The sequence below is a fragment of the Saccostrea cucullata genome, unplaced genomic scaffold, assembly GCF_032062105.1.
Source record: "Saccostrea cucullata isolate Sc308-1 unplaced genomic scaffold, CSIRO_AGI_Scuc_v1 ctg3678, whole genome shotgun sequence".
Lineage (NCBI taxonomy): Eukaryota > Metazoa > Mollusca > Bivalvia > Ostreida > Ostreidae > Saccostrea > Saccostrea cuccullata.
The window spans coordinates 14,918-38,639 of record NW_026932288.1 but is presented as its reverse complement, the minus strand read 5'-3'; the positions used below and the strand labels follow the sequence as shown (position 1 = coordinate 38,639).

The following is a 23,722-nucleotide window of genomic DNA, read 5'->3' as shown; positions in this document are numbered from 1 at the left end:
TAGACGGTAGAGATTGGTCAGGATTATTAAACACAGTGATTACTTAGCTCAAGAATTTTTTATTACCGTTTTTCTTTCTATCCTTTCCTTTCCCCTTTTTCATGTTTTTTATTCAATAAAGATAAGATTGTTTTATACATCCGATTATATAATGGGGGGAAATATCAATGAAAAGTTGAGGATGTAATTATAAACAAATAAATCAAAATACAATTTGCATTTTCAGCATCGATAAGCAGCTAGCTAATAAGGCTTTAATTATAATTTCTTCATTCAAAATCTGCTGATTAAGTTGCATGGTTTATTATGATATTGTTAACCTTTTGTACTAGAAACAAAACACACGCATTTAATTGATTCAAACTTTTCCCACATTGTCAAAAAAAAAAATTTCGTTAATAAATAACCATGCTGATTTGAATATTCAGTGAATAATTTCAACTGTTCGACCCCCACCCCTTCCCCGTTACAACGTATTTTATTAAAATTCTGTGCCTGAATTTGTATCAGTCGTCATTTTATGTAAATCTTGATTGATTAATTATCTCAATATATTAAAAAGAATTAGAAGTAAACACCGTTTCCATAGCATGCATCTGTGTGAACAGAAAATAAACTGTACAACATTTTTTAGTGTCTCGATCCATCGTTTGTAGAAAGTCTTTCTCTGTTTGGTTAAAATAATATTTCGGGTTTTTTTTTACTGCATGACAATTTTATCATTCACATTTACATGTATAATTAAAACTAGTTTTAAAGTGCAGTCTTCACCCCATCCACTTTCCCTTGCAGTAAGATCGAACCATTCCATGTCACTGTATTCATTTTTTTTCTGTTGAAAATACATGTAGAATGCCCATCTCCAATCCGACTTACTAGTATGTTAAATTTTGTCGAAGTTTTTGGTAATTTTTATTTTTACTTGTTATGTCCTCCCCATTTATACACACTTTTAATTTGCTTAGTGTCTGATTATTAAGCTCTCATTGCCTCAGTGCTTTGATCAATTTAAAAAAAATATTTGGGGCTTATTATAGTCAAAAGTAAAACAGAGGGAATGGAATTTTGAAAAAAAAGTTTACAGATTGAAAAAGGACAGAAGATGGACATTTTTCCATCGCATAAGCTTTTTTGGTATCTGTCCAATACAGCTAATAAAAGCATCATACAAAATATGACCCAAAAATAGGTTATATTTGCTTACAAGGTCATTATAACAAACTTGAAAATGTAATGCAAACTTTTAACAAAGTTACTGAAATCTCAAAAAGTGATGTTGTAGGTTAGCTCACAGTCACGAGGAAATGATGACAGCAGGCACATCACATCACGGAGTAGGGTGCATGAAGGCCCGTTTCCAGACATAATCATTTTACTATAAAAATATTCATTAAAAGAACTATGTGCATGAAGCTCCTGTTGTTTTTAAAAAATAAAACCCCAATTCTGTAGGATTCATGAACTATACATTGAACTGGTATTCTTGAAAAGTGTACAATCAATTTATTGTCCATCATAGGATGAGCTATTGGTACATAATTGATTTAACATTCACAATGAAGTGATCCATCACAATCGCATAACAATGATTTAAATTATACAAGAAGGAGATAGCACCAATTGTAATTAAAAGGGGATTCAGCTACCATAAATAATGAGCAGACTAATTAATCCTACACATCTCTCTGTTATTGTTGGTTGGCAACTTCTCGCTCTAATTTTCTGTACCTCAAACTCATTTCCTTATAGACCTAAAAGATAGAAACACAATTTAAGTCATGAAGTATAGAATGGTTTCTAGGAGACAGTGTTCATACTCAGTAACAAAGATTCCCAAAACATAGGCGTTGGAAGCAATTTGAAAGTGGGGGGGGGGGGGGCTTAACACCAAAAAAAAGTAAACCTAATTTTCAATGCCTATATTATGTCTATCTTTGCAAAGAAAGTAGGGGGGGGGGCTAACTCCCCCCCCCCTCTCCTCGGTTCCGACGCCTATGCAAAACATATTAATAGGTGCATGTATTCAAATGATATGTAATGTACTATTTCTAATAAGTTTGTTTTGAGTACCTGTACATGAATCGGCATATTCAAAACATGTTACACAATTCTGCAACATATATATTGATTTATATATGATTTCTTAGCAGTATTCATAAACTAGCATATCAATGTTCATGCCAAAGCCACAAGAATATAAAGCTTGCTTATTTAATAACACATACAATATTTACAGAAATGTATTCCTTATACAGTAAATCTCATTTAATACGAACACAGATAGTGTGAATTCACAGATATACAAAGTTATCTTGGATCCATAAGTTTAACGTATTCCTTAAACTGACATAACAAATTACGGATTTAGCAAAGTAATTTCACATGTCTCAGTGATTTCGTTATAACCAAGTTTTACTGTATTTTGTTTTCAGGGGGGTTAACTATTGTTGGGAGTATAACTATTTTAATTCATTATAATTTAATTCTGGTTGTAACGCTGTATTTGATTGGATAAAAAATTACTTTATATTGTATAAAATGGGTTGCCTACGTCACAATCACTTGCGTCAAAAACGTATCAATCCGCCTGACGTTACATTCAAATTTTGTACAAACTGAAGTCATTCTGTTAGAACAATCATCTTTTTTTCTTACATCACATGAATGAAAATTAAATAATAAGCAATGAATTTAAAAGCTACCCATTTTTACGGTATAAACTGGGTTGGAACATTTTACGCTTTTTTATAAACCGCTTCGCGGTTTATAAAGCGTGAACTGCCCCAACCCGGTTTATACCGTATAAAATGGGTTGCTATTAAATTTCCTTAAATAATTTAATATTGTTGGTATTCTCGCCTCTCATCGGTTAATTTCCAAAAAGAACACAAATTATTTTGTATAATCTGGTTTGGTATGGGGACACATCCCCTGGCCTTGACGACCAGCTTAATCATCTTATCCATGCAATCCCCTTATTTCCAGTCCTCGGAATCCATGGAAAATTCTATATTTAATGAATGTACCTTCAACTTCGAACAGTTGTTCGATCTTACCTCATGTAAACAAGCATCATGGTTGCTAGATCTATGAATCAGTTATTACCTCCCCTCGCTTCCCATCACTTCCGTTACTACGGTTGTATTATTGTGCGGTAAATTTGAACTCGTAAAAAGAAACACAATTTTACATCCAAAGTTGTTTATTTTAAAATTAAATTATAAGGAATGACTAATTCTTGGCCAAATTATCGAGTATAATATGGTTTGGGTCAGTTTACGCTTTTTTATAATCCGCTTCGCGGATTATAAAGCGTAAACTGACCCAATTAAACCATATTATACTCGATAATTTGGCCAAGAATTAGAGTCATTCCTTAAATACAAACCTCACTAGCGCCCTCTGTCGGGACTGCCACACACTCTGGCTGGGGGTGGTTCTTAACAACATTTGAGAAATCATAACCATCAAGTCCTGTAAAATAAATCATACACTACCAATAAGACAACTGAAGATAAGGTTGTTTATTTTGACAAGCTGAAAGATGTTCTAATTCTTCATTTTCTATTTGCAGAAGTTAAAAATCCTTACTAAGATTACAAAAAATTATCAAATCAAATTTTATACAATTTTTGAAAAAATCTATTTTTATCTTTTTTCCTTTTATAAAATACATTTGAATTTAAATATAGATGTTGGTGGAGATGGGAAGTTTGCATGATTAGTACATGTATTATTAGTAGACAATTCCTTCTGTATAATTAGGGAATAACTATCTTCTAATTTGGTATTTGCGACCATTAATGCTGATTTAACGGTCGCAAACTGAGTTTTACCGGTGATGCAGATACACATTTTATTAAATGCTACTTCGTATACATTAAAAACTAGAGAAAATAGACTACTGGGTATACATTATTGAGTACACATTTCTAACTATATATACAACATACACTACTAAGTACACATTATTTCAAGTTAAAAATACTGAGTAAAACCTAATTTACACAAGTATAAGTATATATACTCTCTGAGTACTCACTATTGAGTATACACTACTGAGTACTCATGTCCACTTATACACTACTGAGTAAACACTGAGTAGACTCACCATGTTTAGCTCTGTAACAGGAGCCAAGGCCGGCTGAGTTTGGCATATCACTCACAAAAACAGGTGCCCCAAACACATCTGATATAACCTAGGAAGATAAGACCTACAATTATATAACCCAGAATGATAAAACCTACTAGAGAGATAAAACCTAGAATTATATAACCTAGAATGATACAATCTAGATTATTACCAAACCTACTATATAAATTGTAATAAGGCATTTTGAACTGTTTCACGATTTCTTTTATGTTTTTGCGTGATCATGAAACAGACGAACTGTTGACTGGGCCACAGAATGAACTGTTGCCTGTTTAAAGCGTCATCGTGATATTCAAGCGTTTTGATGGTCACGACATCACTATTTACCTGCTATATAATTAATTAAATTGAAATTAAACACACAAATAATCAATCAATCATTTTATAAGTATTACTTTAAATTATTAAATATTAATTTAATCTTTATATTATGTGTTCAGCTAATTAATAGACAAGTATGTGAATAAACAGTTGTTAAAACTCTTTATTGATTGTTTGTGTGTGTTTATTTCAATTTTATTAATTATATAGTAGGTAAGGTAATAAAACACTTATTCAATGACTACTCGGTTAAACAGTCAAACTGTTGTCCCGAGGTAGTGGGGAAGGCCCAGTTTGACTGTTAACCTCGTAGTCATTCAATAAGTGTATACTGATATAAACTAGAATGATGTAATCTAGAATGATATAACCTGTTAATTGAAAATACTGCTTTACCTACTAGTATGAAGATGGCAAAATTTAACTAATCTCAAATTAAATTTCAAAACAATAGATAGTACATGTACATTGTACATTGTAGGTAAATCAGAGAGGAATGCTATTCTTACTGTACAATCCTTTGTAATATACAGCTTTTTGTTACTGTTGGTTTTAAAACCAATGCCAACAAATTCTTAAGATTTCATCATATGCAACTTCAAAAAACAATTATAGTTTCATAATTTCTTTGAGTAGTAGAGTATTAGATTCATATCAGACTTATCAACTAGGGTTTTACCCATGACAATGGATTTGATTCCCAGAATCTTGTAGCCTGCTTATTGATTTAAGGAATCACTGTCTAGTTAGTAGAGTACGCCTGTGAATCAAAAATAGTTGGAAACGTGGGATAATTTGCATAACGGGCACAAAGCCTGTTATGCATAAATTATCCCACGTTTCCAACTACTGGTATATTATTGATGTCCCTGGCATACTCTACTAACTAGACAGTGATTCCTTATATTTCCATTTCATGGTGAAATAAATTTCTAGATTTTAAAATGTAGACTAATAGATTTAAATTACAAGACCGAGGCCTCCAGTGTCAATTTCAATAGTCCCCGCCACAAACACAAAGAAGCTGCACAAGATTTACATGTATATTAGGCCTCCTTAGCTCCGGACGTATCGCTTGCCGAAATCTACATGCCAGACAAATGATCAATTAATCAAATCAACCAATTTTCAAAGATTTATCACAGAGAAATAAATAGAAATGGAAATGTATATTTATATATTTCCATTTCTAATTTTTTATCTCTGTGATAACTCTTTGAAAGCTAGTGGAGTTGATTTCTTGATAATTCTACAGGAATGTAAATTAGGCAGGTTGATAGGTCAGGAGCTAAGAAGGCCAAATATGCATGTAAATCTCCTGCGGCTGCCTTTGTGTTTGACGTCAGTGACCGAGGACTATTGATATTGGAATGGGAGTCCTCGTGTAATTTAAATCTTTGTCTACATCTTTAAAGTCTGAATCTACAATTTTTTTTCACAATGAAATGGAAATATAAGGAATCACTGTCTAGTTAGTAGAGTATGCCAGGGACATAAATAATATAGATGGAAACGTGGGATAATTTATACAGAACTGGCTTTGCCCATTATGCAAATTATCCCACGTTTCCAACTATTCTTGATACCCTGGCATACTCTACTAACTAGACAGTGATTCCTAAATGTCCTTAAACTTTACCTGCAGAATGGCCTTATTGAGAGAGGCACCTCCAGTGGCAAGTATTCGGGTGTCCAGGTCTGTCAAAGGATTTAATAAGTCACATGTACATGTGATGTATGTGTACTGATTTATTAATTTCAGAAAAATAAAGACTGATGTGACACATATAATGACATCTGCAAGGCATTCTAAAGGTCATGCTGAACAAAATTATTCCAAGATATCACATTAAATAATATTTGAGAAAACTTTGAAAAGTGGGACCATTTACTTTCAACTGATATATGCATGAAGAACAGGTTTATAACAATTTGAAAACTTTGAAATGAACATGTAAAATATCACAACAAGGAATTTTCTAAGAAAACTTAAAAATTAATTTATTTAAAGATACACAAATGTGCTTGCCCAAATGGACTTGTCATTAACATATTATACAACTGTACTAGTCCTAGTGATCTTATTGTCAACATAAAATGTGTTACCGTTATACATCCTACCTGTGTGCATTCCTCTCATTTCCATGTACATTTTACGAGCAATCATCTGACTTTCTATCACGGCTCGAACTTCTGCTTCTGGTGGGAAGGAGGCCACCTATTAATTAACAACAAAGATTCTTAGAGTAATACATGTAATTAACTCAAAAAAGAATTTTCCCCACTTTTTTCAAATCTTGATCCCTAGCTAGCATTTTTAATATCTTAAACTGGAATCAAGTTTCACCAAAAAAAAATCTGAATTAATATAGAGGACATGTATATTTAAATAAAAATTATAAAATATTGAAACAAATCTTGCACTTATACATATTTTGAAACCTGTAAATTTGTAAGCATTAAAGTACATCTCAAAAAGCCTTTAATTGCTGAAAGTAGAACCAATATCTAGTAAGACATCTTCAAAACTTTACCAGAAACAAACTATTTAAAAATAAGTTTGGAGGAAGGGGTAGGGGGGAGAATAAAATTACATGTACTAGCATGTCCAGGTTTTGTGGTAATAAGAAACAAGAGGCCCAGGGGCCACAGCACTCATTTGATCACATCGGATAGGAAAAAGCACATATCAGATCAGAACTGAAAGTTTACTGACGTTGGTGGGGGGGGGGGGGGGCTTGAATTTTAACCCCCAGGGGATCATGATTTGAACGAACTAGAATCTACATTACCTGAGGATGATAACATATAAATATTACTAATCATGGCTTTGAAGTACTTGAAAAGAAGATTTTAAAAGTTTTCCCTATATATTCCTATGTAAAACTTTGGTTGGCCATTTTGGCCCCATCCTAGCCCTGGGGGTCATGATTTGAACAAACTTGAATCTACATTACCTGAGGATAATTTCACATGAGTTTCAACTTTCCTGTCTCAATGGTTCTTGAGAAGAAGATTTTTAACAATTTTTATCTATATATTCCTATGTAAAACTTGAGTCGGCCATTTTGGCCCCACCCTTGCCCCGGGGGTCATGATTTGAACAAATTTGAATCTACACTACCTGAAGATGATTCCACATGAGTTTCATCTTTCCTGGCTCAAAGGTTCTTGAAAATAAGATTTTTAAAGATTTTTCCTATATATTCCTATGTAAAATTATTAACGGCCATTATGGCCCCACTCTAGCTGAACAAATTTGAATGTACACTACCTGAGGATGATTCCACATGAGTTTCATCTTTCCTGTTCCTGTGGATCTTGAGAAGAAGATTTTTAAAGATTTTTCCTATATATTCCTATGTAAAACTTTGGTCAGCCATTTTGGCCCCACCCTAGCCCCAGGGGTCATGATTTGAACAAACTTGAATTTACACTACCTGAGGATGATTCCACATGAGTTTCATCTTTCCTGGTCCAGTGGTTCTTGAGAAGAAGATTTTTAAAGATTTTCCCTATATATTCCTAAGTAAAACTTTGATCGGCCATTTAGGCCCCACCCTTCCCCCAGGGGTCGTAATTTGGACAAACTTGAATCTACACTACCTGAGGATGATTCCACATGAGTTTCATTTTTCCTATCTCAATGGTTCTTCAGAAGAAGATTTTTAATGATTTTTATCTATATATTCCTATGTAAAACTTTGATTGGCCATTAATTTTTCTCTTATTCAAAATCATCTCCCCTTGGAAAAGGACGTAGCCCTTCATTTGAACAAACTTGAATCCCCTCACCCAAGGATACTTTGTGGCAAGTTTGGTTGAAATTGGCCCAGCGGTTCTTGAGAAGAAAATGAAAATGTGAAAAGTTTACAACAACGACGACAGACAACAGACAAAGAATTAAGTATGTTACCTATTATACGTAGGCCCACTATTTCCTGTAATTTAATAAACAGGTTTGCCAAATTATAACATAGGTAATCAAAGATTACGAAGCTCACCTCGATGAATGTTATCAGTTTAAGTAATGCAAATCTCACATCATATTTTCTTAATATTAAGTATTCATCCCAACAACAATATTCTTGCAAGTTGTGTTTAACCCCTTACATCGCATATACACATTTCTATGCGTGTAGCGTGAAAAACACGTATCGTGTAAACAAATATTTATAACTGTTAATACTGCAGATATCAAGGACTTCAAGTTCATTTGGATTGATCTGTTCCCAAAACTTAAATCTGGTCTCTTGTATGGAAAATATAGGTCAGATCCAGCATCTGAAGCAAGTCTGATAGTGTCCATCCTAAGATGCATTATCCATGCAAGTTTGGTTTAGCTAGGGCTTATAGTTACTTGGGAATGAAAATGTAGGTCAGATCCAGCATCCGAAGCAAGTCTGGTAGTGTCCATCCCTAGATACATCATCCATGCAAATTTGGTTTAGCTAGGGCTTATAGTTACTTGGGAATGAAAATGTAGGTCAGATCCAGCTTCCGAAGCAAGTCTGGTAGTGTCCATCCCTAGATACATCATCCATGCAAGTTTGGTTTAGCTAGGGCTTATAGTTACTTGGGAATGAAAATGTAGGTCAGATCCAGCATCCGCAGCAAGTCTGGTAGTGTCCATCCCTAGATACATCATCCATGCAAGTTTGGTTTAGCTAGGGCTTATAATTACTTGGGAATGAGAATGTAGGTCAGATCCAGCATCCGAAGCAAGTCTGGTAGTGTCCATCCCTAGATGCATCATCCATGCAAGTTTGGTCCAAATAGGGCTTATAGTTCCTGTGGACCTGCTCTAAAAACTTTAACCTGGTCACTCATCTAGAAAATGTAGGTCAGATCCAGCATCCGAAGCAAGTCTGGTAGTGTACATCCCTAGATGCATCCTCCATGCAAGTTTGGTTCAGGTAGGGCTTACAGCTCCTTAGGAATGGACCTGCTCCAAAAACTTTAACCTGCTCCAAAAACTTTAACCTGGTCACTCATCTAGAAAATGTAGGTCAGATCCAGTTTCCGAAGCAAGTCTGGTAGTGTACATCCCTAGATGCATCATCCATGCAAGTTTGGTTCAGGTAGGGCTTATAGCTCCTTGGGAATGGACCTGCTCCAAAAACTTTAACCTGCTCCAAAAACTTTAACCTGGTCACTCATCTAGAAAATGTAGGTCAGATCCAGCATCCGAAGCAAGTCTGGTAGTGTACATCCCTTGATGCATCATCCATGCAAGTTTGGTCCCGGTAGGGCTTATAGTTCCTTGGGAATGGACCTGCTCCAAAAACTTTAACCTGGTCACTCATCTAGAAAATGTAGGTCAGATCCAGCATCCGAAGCAAGTCTGGTAGTGTACATCCCTAGATGCATCATCCATGCAAGTTTGGTTCGGGTAGGGCTTATAGTTACTTGGGAATGGACTTGCTCCTAAAACTTTAACCTGGGACGCCGACGCTAACGCCGACGCCAACGCCGGGGGTATAGCATAAGCTCATCTCGACTTCGTCGAGGTGAGCTAAAAAACCATGTGCATGTACTAGAAGATTGGTAGTTTTAAAATATGCAAAGCACAATTTCAACACTCCATTATTTAGATGTATACACCACGTTTAAAGATCCGTTTTTTCCGGAAATTGCTAGTTCTTCCACTTTTTTCAACAGATATTTCTAAAATTGAAGTAGTGAACATCCACACACACACACATAAAAAAATCAAAGTGAATAAAAGATATATCGTTCAATCGGAATTTTAAAATTTTATCGTGAGCAAAAAATTTGAATAATGGACTAGTTCAAGCTATAAATGTTCCGCTGACTTTCTTGATGAATCGTTTTCTCGCAAAAAGTAGCAAAATCAATGACCAACAATATTTCCAGCAAAGAAAATAAATTTTTAAATTAAGCGAAATTTAAACTCTGTCCACATTTTACGAATAGCTCACAAAGGGATCAGAAGAGTAAGCTATAACTTTTTTGACTTCAAAATTATTTTTTTTTGGCGCTGTATTGGGATTAAAACGTTGAAATTCGATAACGCCAAGTTGACGACGTCATAACGTTATTTTCTTACGAAAACTACCTATATTTGAAAAGCTCTCTTGAAGAAATGGTTTGAGATAATAACAAAGTGGTCACTCTAAACATGTTTCAAGAACAATTTAATAAGATTTTGGGACAGGGCGGATTTTTGTTCATACCGTACTTTCTTCTTTTGATCAGAAAAGCTCACTTGAACCTTCCGCTCAGGTGAACTAAAAAGCTGCATATAATAAATTAAATATACGTTGTTTCTAAATTCCTTATGATGTACCTTTTCATCCGATTTGTTGAACCGGAAAATTCCTTGTGATAATGGCTGAATCTCCATTACATCAAAATATATTCCTACATGAAGAAATTCAGATTCAATGCATAAAATATTTAATCAAAATACAGAGTATGCAGGAATTTTCCAAAAACAATACTTTTATCAAGGCCTAAACATTGCTGGAACTCTTCTTTTTTTAAATCAAAACTCTCAAAGGTGCTTCCTTGTTGAAGTAATATTTTACCTATATTTCCATTATTTCCCATTGGTGTGTTTTTCAAGTATTCTGAAAATTTATCCCACGAGCCTTCAGCACTTTCATCTTTGATTCTCTCTCTTGTGAGAGAACCATTCTTAAAGCTGGAAAAGAAATTTATTTGGTTGTTGGAAGAAAAATTGTCGAAAATTAAATTATATTCTAAATCTTATTTATAAAAAGTAAAATTACTAGAAATCTTACATTCAAACATTTATATCCACAATTGATGTTTTTTTCCTGAAATCTAGATACATGAACACGGCGGGGAATCTACGTCATTGTACGGGATTAGGACACACAACAATGGAGGACAAATGCTCCGCTTCGATGTAAGAAATTGTCATTTTTGCACTTATAAAGAATGGATATTAAATCAGTATCCTGCCTAGAGTATGCCAAAGAACGTCAACTAACAATATATATTGTACGTTTGTTCGTGATAGAATCTTATTGCTCCAAACACTTCAACACAGTTTGAAAACAAGTGAGAAAAACCCTTTTATTGTAGAAATTTACCGGTGTTCACTTGTGCAGATCTATACTATAGAGAGAGGGGGACCGAAGTCCGGAGATTGTGTTCATTTTATGATATTTCTATTTTAAGTTACATGACATCCCCCCCCCCTAAATAACAATAAAGTGCCCCGCCACAGCATGATACGCCCGTCAAATATATTGTTCATTTCAATAATCATAAATTGGTTAAGGTGCAAGAAAATCATAACCTTGATTAACACAGATTTCAATGATCTAATTTCCATTTCTTATCATGTTATATTGTACATACATCTCTAAGAGACTTACAGTGTAAGGATTAATTATAACAAATAATACATCATATAATTCTAAATTGGCTGTGTTAGAACTTAATAAATATCCATCTGCAGCTTTAAATTGTTTATTGCATATTTTATGGAATAATGGAAATGCTACAGTCTAATAAAAAAATCAAAAAAAAAACTATTCTTTAGAATACAAAATTCTAAGTGAGACATGACTGCAATTTGTTGCAAATATATAAAATTTGAAATGTAATTTTTTTTTCAATGAACACATGTATAATTAGTTCTAATTATATTATACAATACTAATTTAGTTTTAATAATACACTAAAACTTCAATTTGTTTTAATTACATTACACCAATTGAAAGATCTTAATTTATCTAGACTATAGCCATCAAGAACTCTTAATTAACACAAGCAACTGTGAGGCCGTTTCTTTTTGCCCAACTCCCAAGAGATAAATTAAGATAACTGCTGCATGATCTGTAGTCTTTAGATTACCAGTTAGCTCCTGACAATAAACTCATTAATTTCTCTCTAATTTGACATGCAAATTTCTACTACATTGTATCAATATTCTTCTTGACCAGTGCTTGATAATTATGCCCATGGGACAAACTGAATTCCTCTCAAAACATTTAATTTAACATTTGTTACAGATTGCTGTTCAAGAATATTATGAAAAAATAAGTTTTTACTTAATTTAACATTTTTTAATAAGTATTAGTTTTAATTGTATTAACCAATATTAATTTAGTTTTTATCATACACTGTATTTTAAAGCATCAATTTGTTTTAATTACATTACACCAACTGAAAGATCTTTTTCTGAACTAGCCATCAAGAACTCTTAATCAACACAAGCAACTATGAGGCCATTTCCTTTTGCCCAACTCTCAAGAGATTAAAGATAAAGATAACAGCTGCATTATCAGAGATCTGCTCTACCAGTTAGCTCTTGACAATAAACTCATTCATTTCTCTCTAATATGACATGAAAATTTCTGCTATCAAAATTCTTCTTGAGCAGTGCTTGATAATTATGCCCATGGGACAAACTGAATTCCTCTCAAAACATTAACATTTGTTACAGATTGCTGTAAAGTATATGATGAAAAAATAAGTTTTAACTTGATTTCACATTTTTAAATAAGGATACATCTATATTTTTACATTTTATAGGATCATGAAATCTAAAATTTTAAAGACTTAGTTTTTTTTTTAAAAATTCACTTAAATTAAAGGTCACAGTGACCTTGAAATATGCCGCGACACACCTTCTACCTAAGATGTATAATTTTGCCAAGTTTGAAAGCTCTAGGTCTAATAGTTTTCTAGTTATGAGCCGGACAGGATTTTTCCATATTTGGCCATAGCATCTTTATTAAAGGTTAGAGCGACCTACTTTTTGTGCGCGACACACACTCTACCCAAGAAGTATCAACTGTCAAAGTTTGATAATCCTAGGTCTAATAGTATTCAAGTTATGAGCCGGACACGAATGGACAGACAGACGGACGGACGGACGGACATGAAGCCTATAACATAATACGTCCCGTCTTAAGACGGGCGTATAAAAACAAAATAAAAACACACATATCGGGTACACATACACACTCAAAAAATAAGTTCTTTTTAGGTTGGTTGTTTACTTTATTGCTTGTCAAAATAGTTAAATTGGAGTCAGAAAATTCTTCGGAGTTTGTGTGGACCCCCCCCCCCTTCCATCCCGGAAAAGTTTCTTAATCTGCATATTGGTATTAATAATAAGATCTTCGGCACTAGCATGTCTTCTAATATGGGAAAGAGATCAAGAACTTTTGTTATGCTCAAATATTTGCAACAACTGACCCTCCAGGTGAATATAAGATTGTTTTCCCTACACATGCTACAATGGTCTAAAAACTGATCGGGAAATTCCAAATTGAAACAAATAGTTTCGGAAAGCTATTTTATTTGCTCCTAACTTGCATTCAGGTGAACATAGAATTAGTAATCGAATGTATGAAAGTGGTTGTCAGTGATGGGGAGCGCCAAAACAAAAATTGAAGTTAAAAATTGTCTTTTCATTGTTGCCAATCAAAGGTTTTTAGCTGTCATTTTTCTCTGATAATGCCCCCCCCCCCTCCAAAACTTATCCTATAAAAGACCTTGACATTATTTCTTTTTTTGGTATAGCTACTAAAGTTCTTTTTACAAAAATTCCCAATTTATACTGCTATTGTATTATTTATTAAACCCTGTTCCTATCATTGCTTTTGGCTAATATTCCAGCAAATGTAAATAAGATGGCATGAACTGTTTTATCAGTACGTAATATTTAATCAATTATTCATACATGTATAATAAAACAATAATTGTTGTTTTTTTTTCAATCAATACGATGGTTTAGCCACCTTCCAAGTACAATATTCAACTTTGTCTTTTATTATACGCCCGTCTTAAGACGGGACATATTATCTTATAGGCTTCATGTCCGTCCGTCCGTCTAGCTGTCCATTCCTGTCCGGCTCATAACTTGAATACTATTAGGCCTAGGATTATCAAACTTTGTCAACTGATACTTCTTGGGTAGACGGTGTGTCGCGCACAAAAAGTAGGTCGCTCTGACCTTTAATAAAGATGCTATAGCCAAATATGGAAAAATCCTGTCCGGCTCATAACTAGAAAACTATCAGACCTAGAGCTTTCAAACTTGGCAAAAGTACACATCTAAGGTAGAAGGTGTGTCGCGGCCTATTTCCAGGTCACTCTGACCTTTAAGTGATTTTTAAAAAAAAAAAAAAGTCTTTTAAATTTCAAATTTCATAATCCTAAAAGATGTAAAAATATAGTTGTATCCTTATTAAAAAATGCTAAATTAAGTAAAAACTTATTTTTTCATCATAATATTATACTTTACAGCAATCTGTAACAAATGTTAATGCTTTGAGAGGAATTCAGTTTGTCCCATGGGTATAATTATCAAGCACTGGTCACGGAGAATTTTGATAGCAGAATTGTGCATGTCAAATTTGAGAGAAATTAATGAGTTTATTGTCAGGAGCTAACTGGCAAGAGAATCTCTAGATCTGATCATGCAGCAGTTATCTTAATTTATCTCTTGGGAGTTGGGCAAAAAGAAATGGCCTCATAGTTGCTTGTGTTAATTAAGAGTTCTGATAGCTATAGTCCAGATAAAAGATCTTTCAATTGGTGTTATATAAACAAATTGATGTTTTAGTGTATGAATAAAACTAAATTAGCATTGTATAATATAAGTGTAATTAAAACTAATTATACATGTGTTTATTGAAAAAAAAATATATTTCAATTTTTATATATTTGCAACAAAGTGTAGTCATGTCTCACTTAGAATGTTATAGTCTAAAGAATAATTCATTTTTTTATTAGACTGTAGCATTTCCATTATTTCATAAAATATGCAATTAACAATTTAAAGCTGCAAATGGATATTTGTAAAGCTCTAATACAGCCAGTTTAGAATTATTTGATGTATAATATATTATAATTAATCCCTACACTGTTAGTCTCTTAGATATGTATGTACAATATTTTAAACATGACAAGAAATGGAAATTAGATCACTGAAATCTTTGTCAATCTGTTAATCAAGGTTACTTGATTTTCTTGCACCCCAACCAATTTATGATTATTGAACAATATTTGACGGGCATATTGACCCGAGTTGAAAATTGACCCGGGGGTCATTTTTCAACGTTGAATATTGAACCGGGGTCATTTTTCAACGTTGAATATTGAGACTAAAAGTCGTTGAATTTATACCCGGGGTCATTTTTCAACAGCTTGATAATCTTTTTTCTTACACCTGATGACGTCAACAAGTTGAAAATTGACCCTGTTGAATATTGACCCCACTTCAAAGTTTGAACATTTTTTTTTTAGCTGGGAAGTTGTTTTACGGGATTTATCAGTATCACTTTATTTATATTTCGGTTTCAATTTTTTCCCTTTTCAAGAATAATAGAAATAAACATACAGTATCACCCCGTGTATATATGTACATTTTGATCTGCACGGTTTCAGTTATCAGGGGCGTAGCAACAGGGGGCAGGGGCAGGGGTTTTAGTGATGTGTCGAAATTGAAGTATTAGAATTGGTACTGAAAGTAGTTGACACTGAAAAAAGTTAGCCTCTACCCCCCCCCCCCCCCCCCCCCCCCCCCCACCACCACACACACACAAGAAATAGGATTTTCGACTTTCAACTCCCCCCCCTTTTTTTTGGTTATCAACTTTTTCAGTTACGTAAAAAAAAAATTTTCTCCGGCTGACCACCCCCCCCCCCACTTTCAAAAACGATGCTACGCTACTGCTTCAAGCATGACCACTTTATTTTTGAAAATACTTTCCAAAATCCATGGCATCCATAAATTACTACAAAACAACGAATAGGTACGACGGCGTATGCGTGCCATTTTAACAATGTAGAATTTTTTTTTTAATCGTTTGAACGATTTAAGAAAACGTTTGTTCAATTTAATAAATCGTTTGTACAATTTGTTTGTTAATCGTTTGTACAATTTATTAAATCGTTCATACGATTTATCAAAATAGTTTGTACGTTTTTTATAAATCGTTTGAACAATTAAGGAAACCGTTTTTACGATTTAAGAAAACGTTCGTACTATTTTAAAAAATAGTTTGTACGATTTAATAAATTGTACAAACGATTTAACAAACAAATTGTACAAACGATTTATTAAATTGTACAAAAAATTTACTAAATTGTACAAACAATCTTTAAATCGTACAGACGAATTATTTAATCGTACAAACGACTTATTGAATTGTACAAACGACTTATTGAATTGTACAAACGACTTATTAAATTGTACAAACGATTTATTAAATTGTACAGACAATTTATTAAATTGTACAAACAATTTGTTAAATCGTACAAACGTTTTTTAAAATCGTTCAAACGATTTTTTTGAAAAAAAATTCTAAATTGTTAAAATGGCACGAATACGCCGTCGTACGTTTCCTATTCGATGTCATTATTATTTTAAAAAATCGGTTGCCAGTCGCTAATTTTGCCTTTCCTATTCGATTATTTTATCTTTTTTAATCGATGATTATTTGGTTTATATGCAATAAAGTTGTTGTTCGAAAACATACTACCATCATTTCTATTCGAAAAAAATACGATTCCTATTCGATAAACTTCTCATCTTATTACATAATTTTATCTCTATGATCTTCTATATGCGATGTTTTTTTTTTTTTTATTCTTTTTCAATAATTGCCATGATTGCATTCTGGGAAATATGACAAATTAAACTAGAATTGGTTGTAAAATCAATTAAATAGGAATGTAAAGTTTAACATTATTATCGAATATAAATCATTTTATCACATAGATTGACAAACAAAATTTGAAAATAATGGGAATAGGGCAGAAGTTTTCTCTCTTCAAGACTTAGAGACTAGAGATCAGCATAAATTAAGCTGTTGATATTTAATATTAAATAAATGTGTTTCGTTTTATACATTGATGGAGTAATTATAGAGGATTTAGTTATTCAGAATACTAATTTATTTAATTGATTATGTCTTGTATCAATTTTTGACAAAGATATCCAATATGTTTTAATATAAAGTACATTTTGATCCTAATTCAAGACTTAAAGGCATTGATACGTCTCACCAATTACGGAACATTAAAAAATATTAATACAAGTTGTAGTAATTTTTTTTCAGAAACATAAGTCATACTCTGTATTATCTTTAATTGAGAAATCAATACTATTTCTGTTTTACAAAAAATTATCTCCAGGCAGGGAGGGGGGGTGTCACTCACTTTAATGAAATTTTCTAAAAGGACTCCTGCAAAAAAGTAAACTATATGATCACAAGAAAAAAACATGAAGTCAATATGCACTTCAGATTCTATAAATAGTAACTCAAGTCTTTATGCTGTTATATACATAATCATGTGATCAAGTTTGAGCCAATCAGAGAGCTTAGAATTAAAGGTGATATCACCTTTTCGTACTAAATAGGTGCTATCACCTATTTGAATAAGTGGTATCACCTATTCGAAATGGTGATATTACCTATTTGAGTTTCTTACAACAGTCATTAATGAATGCTCCCTATAATATATATTATACTACACTGGAACCAAGAAAATTCAGACTACCCAGTTTTCATGCATTTTCTACGATTTTCTTGTTGTATACATGATATATAAGTAAAATAGATTAATTTGTAAGCAAAAAAAAAACTACTGGAAAAGGTGATATCACCCAATCGAATGAGTGACATCACCTTTTCGAATTGGTGATATCACAAATTCAAGCATATAGGTGATATCATCTATTGGAACAGGTGATATTTACCTCGTTTTAAAAATTGTATACATTGCTCTTGCGTATCAAATTAACTGAAGATATAAACTCCGTATGCAGGTGATGAAGGTATATAGTTGCATTTATGACAATTGAAAAGATTTTTAAAAAGTTAATGTTTATCAAAGAGCATGGTTGCTAGATTACTATTATTCAAATAGGGGATATTACTTTTTGCAAAATACCAAAACGGGGCCTCATACCTATGAATTAAATCACAGTAGTGAAAACCCAATCATAAATATGTGTTTTTATGCTGTTGAATTTTGAACCGGTTTCATGATCAAAATTCCACGACCCGGCTCAGTTTTCAACGGATTAGGGTCTAAATTCAACATCTTCGGTCTCAGTATTCAACGTTGAAAAATGACCCCCGGGTCAATTTTCAACGCGGGTCAAAATTCAACGTTACACCCCACATCCCGGGTTTTTCTCACTTGTTTTCAAACTGTGTCGAAGTGTTTGGAGCAATAAGATTATATCATGAACAAACGTACAATATATATTGTAGTTGACGTTCTTTGGCATACTTTAGGCAGGATACTGATTTAATATCCATTCTTTATAAGTGCAAAAATATCAATTTCTAACATCGAAGCGGAGCATTTGTCCTCCATTGTTGTGTGTCCTAATCCCGTACGATGACGTAGATTCCCAGCCGTGATGAACATCGTAAAAACATTCTAACAAACCTGATGTAATTTTGATGAGTCAAATTCATTTTCATGTGAAATTACTGAAATCTTTTTTTTAATTTTACTATATATATTCATTTATAAATATATATATTTTTCCATGTCAAAAATCATCCCCTGAATGATTGAAAAATACACTACCAGACTAGAGACATATAAGTATTGGAGTCGATGGGGTTAACAAAGACATTGCCATCCAGTTCCACTGTCTGACTCGGCAGCCAGGAGAATACTGTATCACTGGACCCAAGACTTATCTATAACAAGAATATGTATGATAATAAGTGATTACATATGGACTAAAACTACAATTGTGATATGTGTGATTTGTTTTACAAAGAATTAAATTTTTTCACAATTTTTTTCATCCAAAGGAGCAGTAAAAAAATTTTAAAGAATATGTGATTTGACAAGAGGCCCATGGGCCTTATAGGTCACTGAGTATCATTTAACAACTTTCCAACAATTGAATTTGATTGGTGTTTTTATTCAGAGGCTCAGGTGAGCTAATAAAAGACTTTTTTTTACAAAAAAGATATGGTTTTATAATGCTAGTAAACATATGTTTATCACCAGTGTCTTGTACTTACAATTGTATCACCTAGTTTAGGCGCCACTCCTGCCAGGGATGCTATAAAGATACAAATAATTTTGTAGATTTGATAATGCACTTGCAGTTAAGGTTCAACATACATGTTAACTCTCCCGATTTAGGCGGGAGTCTACCGCTTTTTCACTCCATCTCCCGCCTACCGATTTAATTCAGAAATCTACCGCTTTTCTACAAAAGCTGCGTCTAAAGTATTTTTGGTTCGCTTGGGTATCCATTTTCGAAGCCACTCTCATAAAATCTCGCTAGATAACGCGTGATTTGAACCGTTCAATCTTTTAATAAGAGAGGTAGCTCTCACTGAAAACAATCATTCCTTTAAACAATCCGTCAAGTAAGTCATTTCTGACAAATTTTGCACAAATGTTTTGCTGAAAATGTTTGTATCATAATGATAAATTTGATTTTTTTTGGGAAATGATTAATATGTGAAAAAACAAAACCTAGAAGGTATTATGAAAAAGGATGAAGGATCTGAAAGTCTTCTCAGTTTTTACAGAAGTAAGGATGTTTGTTTTTCGTGTTTTTATTCTAAGATAAAATGAGAGGGTTTTTCCTAGTCCTTAAATATATCTATGAAAATAAGGTCATATATGTATACTTAAAAAAATATTTGCCTTATTGAAGAAAACTTATTTACTACCAAATTTTACCAAAATACTAAAATACCTGGGTTATCTCCTGTAAAAGCCACAACCTTGCAATTTGGACTAAAGTTATATCGACCAATGAGAAACTGGCTCACGTTTCCCTATCAAAGATACAGGAAGACATGTAAAAATAGATTGAAAAATCAATGTACAATATTAGTCCTTAGAAATGCAGGGTATGAGGCAAAAATTCGATGAAGACTTTGTTAAGTAGCTATTTCTTGTTAAACTTACAATGACTTGTTTGGATGGCACTGGTTCTCCCAGCTTCTCACTCAAGTTTGATCCACAAGCCTTTTAAAAAAAAGAGAGATATACACATATCTACTAATTTCTGTAAATCATCTTTTTTTGCCCATTATCCAAGTACTTATTTTTTTATGTGAACACAATTCATTACACTATTTATTTAATCCCATCCCCCTGTGATCAAGGAAAAGGGGCTGCTAAAACAAAACCTAAGAAAAGAAACAAGCCAGCTTCTATGATAGACATAAAAAATGAAATAAAAAAGCAAATCTTGATTGACTGATGATCAGCATGCATCCAATTAATTGAAAAGGAGATAAATATAGGATAATTTGAAATGTGGAGGACTTAAAAATACCTGAAGACATTCTGGTGACCACTTCTTAGTTCTAATGTCTAGAAGGTTCATTCCTGACCCATCACTCAAATCTATTGGAGCATAATCTCCAATCAAAAGGGATGCTGCAAAACTACTGACCAATGAAATCCTCTGTAACATTAATGCAGACCAAGTTTAACAGGTGATCATAAAAGCAATGCATGATTTTGAGATCATTGGAGGTTAAACTCTCTGTACCTCAGTGTCATTGTACTCTGAAGGTCTTGTCTGAGAAATCTTCATAATCTGGGTGCCTGTAAACCTCTCAAAAGCACGAGAACCAGTTATTTCTGCTAGTTTCTACAAAATCAATATCTTTAAAGTAGTATAATTCAGGGGCAGAATTCGAAACTTTAACCGCTTACAAATCATTTGGTTTAATTTTAGATTGTGTCATTCACTAAAATGCTTTCAAGCTACCCAAATATCAATGAGGTTGGAGTTGCATGTTTTTAGATGCACTGCAGAACACTTTCCAAAAGTATGAACAGCTTTCACTGTAAGATAATTAAATCTTAGAAGACTATAATGAAACATACCAAGGGACCGCCTACTTTTTCTTCCAGTTCACGGCAGTTCTTTGTTGTACTGGCATCCATCCATATAGGAGAATCAGGGATCGAAAAACAGTTCTGTAATTTCATGTTATAAAGCCATATAATCCTTTAAAAATCAAATGCTATTTGTTTTTGAATTGGCCCTGGGGGTAAGACTCAGGAGGGAGGGAAAATACTTTATATTACCTGTAGTTGTTCATGGAGAGGTTTTTTGTCATCAAGATTTCTTAAGATTTGGTTTGTACCTTTTTTCCAGTATGCACTGCCATGTTGCTGCAAAGAAAAGAGTACCTGCAGATATAGATGTACTTGCACAGTGACACCTATTTTTATTCTTATATTTATCTCCCCTACTTCAGTTTAAGTGTTCAAAGCATTCACTAAAACATTTAATTTAGATACACCCAGATCCTTTTTATTAATTCTATTGATTCCAAATATTAGGGAGGAATTCTAATTCAAAACTTCCAATTATTATAAAGAATTAAGATACAATTTTTTGATAAAATATACATGTACATGTGAAAGGTGTCACACCTGCCCTGCCCCTGAAATGCATGCCACTTTGTGAAAGGGAAAACCATCCTTCTTCATTTTATCTAGCAACAAGTCAAAGGCCTGTCCAAAAAATGCAAATAATACAAACATGTTTAGTTGCAGAAAACATTCCTACCCTATCAACACACATCAAGTATTTTATGCCTATTCCACATTCAGCTTTTTAAAAGAAATTAACTCATCGAGAAAAGCAAGAAACCCTGAAAACAGTATTTATTATATAGAGCATATCATGTACTAATATAGTATAGTATTTTTATTTGGTATCATGTCATCATACATAAAACAAATACACATAATTATACTTGATCTTGTTACAGTTGAAAGTTGGTAATCAAGATTTTATAAATAAATAATTTAACATGACTAGATAGATACCAGGATAACCCATTAAAGCTCGAGAGCTTATTTCCAATGGGGTCCTAATAACTAAATAACTAATAATGTCCCAATTATTGAATTACTTGTCCATAATATTTTTATATTATTAATAACTGCATATGGATGTCAAAAATTTACCTAAATACAGAAATAAGATATATTTTTCATTTATTAAAACTTTTTCTATTTTTAGGAACATTGGAAATATTCAGTAGTGTTTGGGGGGAAATATTTTAACAGTATACAGTGGTATAGTGGTTCATAAACTAATTTAAATAATTTTAGATAAATATATATGCTATGGTACTTTAAATGACAGGTAACCTTACCTTGACCCACATGATACTAGGGGCAGTAACTGTGACATTATCGTTGTGGATGTGCACCCCACCATGAGTTCTAAAACAATATTCCATACAATGATACATTCTATAAAATATTTTCACACTCCAATTTAAATTTCAAACTCATTATCCTGAATTTTCTGACACTTTAAGAGTTACATTGTTTCATTGAGTTCTTGAGATAACAAGGTTTGACTGTAGATAACAATGTTTGACACACTTGTAGTAGTATATTCCAGGGTAGCTGCAATAATGTAGCCCTCTCCGATTTTTTTAATCTGATCCCCCCCCCCCCCAAAAAAAGGAGAGGACTACATTTGCAGCTAATTCCAGGGAAGAGAAAATTTTTTCCATCTATATAAAGTTAATCAAGATAAACATTCTAGTTTTTACTTACTTGAATTCTGGAAGATCGGAGTCAAACTTGACTGCTGTTTCATTTACAAGTTGCAGAGAGTCATTTATTGCTTCTGCCTTGATCTGTAAAAAAGGAAAAATATACCTTCTTGTGTCATTTAATTTGATTGAAAAGATGTATTCTATATTCTAAAAACCGTACAAAAAGTAATACACATGTATACGCCAATGAATTTCCCATCTGAGTTCCTCTTAGATCCGCCTAACAATTCTTTTTTTTTTTTTTAGATCGGGATCAAAATTTTTTGTGTCTTTACTTTTTCTAAATTTTGTTTGCAAATGCATAACTTTTGTCAAGTGACAAATGGTTTAAATGTAGCTATGTAATAAAATGCATTCACCTACTTGTTGTGTGCTAAAATCAAATCCCAGAAACAAGCGATCTTCACCAGCGTCCATCGTTATCTGCCGAAGCTGAAAACTGGGTCATTCTACGATTAGGCTGTCCCTGAATGGAGGCGCTAAAAGGGGAAAAGTATGCGTGCTGGTCGTGGAAAAAATTAAAACTTTCTCGAAATAAGACTGAGTACCAAACAAAGACATAGATAATATAATGCTTAATGTTATTATTTGTCTGGTATCAATTGAATATTATAATCATTTTTTGTGTGTTTATAATTTGTGTTTTTATTGAGAGATGCACAACTTGATTGAACCCCAGTAATTCAAAAGCGGTCATTTTTGT

General features: G+C 33.0%; 1 protein-coding gene across 1 annotated transcript; it reads right to left on the bottom strand.

The window, feature by feature from the left end:
* Positions 1–1,480: 1,480 nt before the first annotated feature.
* Positions 1,481–23,592, bottom strand: LOC134234771 (xylulose kinase-like). Its single transcript, XM_062716818.1, has 19 exons — positions 23,383–23,592; positions 23,018–23,100; positions 22,606–22,675; positions 21,875–21,955; positions 21,524–21,610; positions 21,320–21,412; positions 20,979–21,080; positions 20,760–20,891; positions 20,387–20,446; positions 20,172–20,253; positions 19,483–19,523; positions 19,034–19,149; positions 11,026–11,141; positions 10,785–10,858; positions 6,596–6,692; positions 6,114–6,172; positions 4,112–4,199; positions 3,389–3,474; positions 1,481–1,751 (listed from the first exon to the last, which is right to left on the bottom strand). The coding sequence occupies exons 1-19, from the start codon at positions 23,434–23,436 to the stop codon at positions 1,689–1,691; spliced, it is 1,584 nt and encodes a 527-aa protein (XP_062572802.1). The 5' UTR covers positions 23,437–23,592; the 3' UTR covers positions 1,481–1,688.
* Positions 23,593–23,722: the final 130 nt, after the last annotated feature.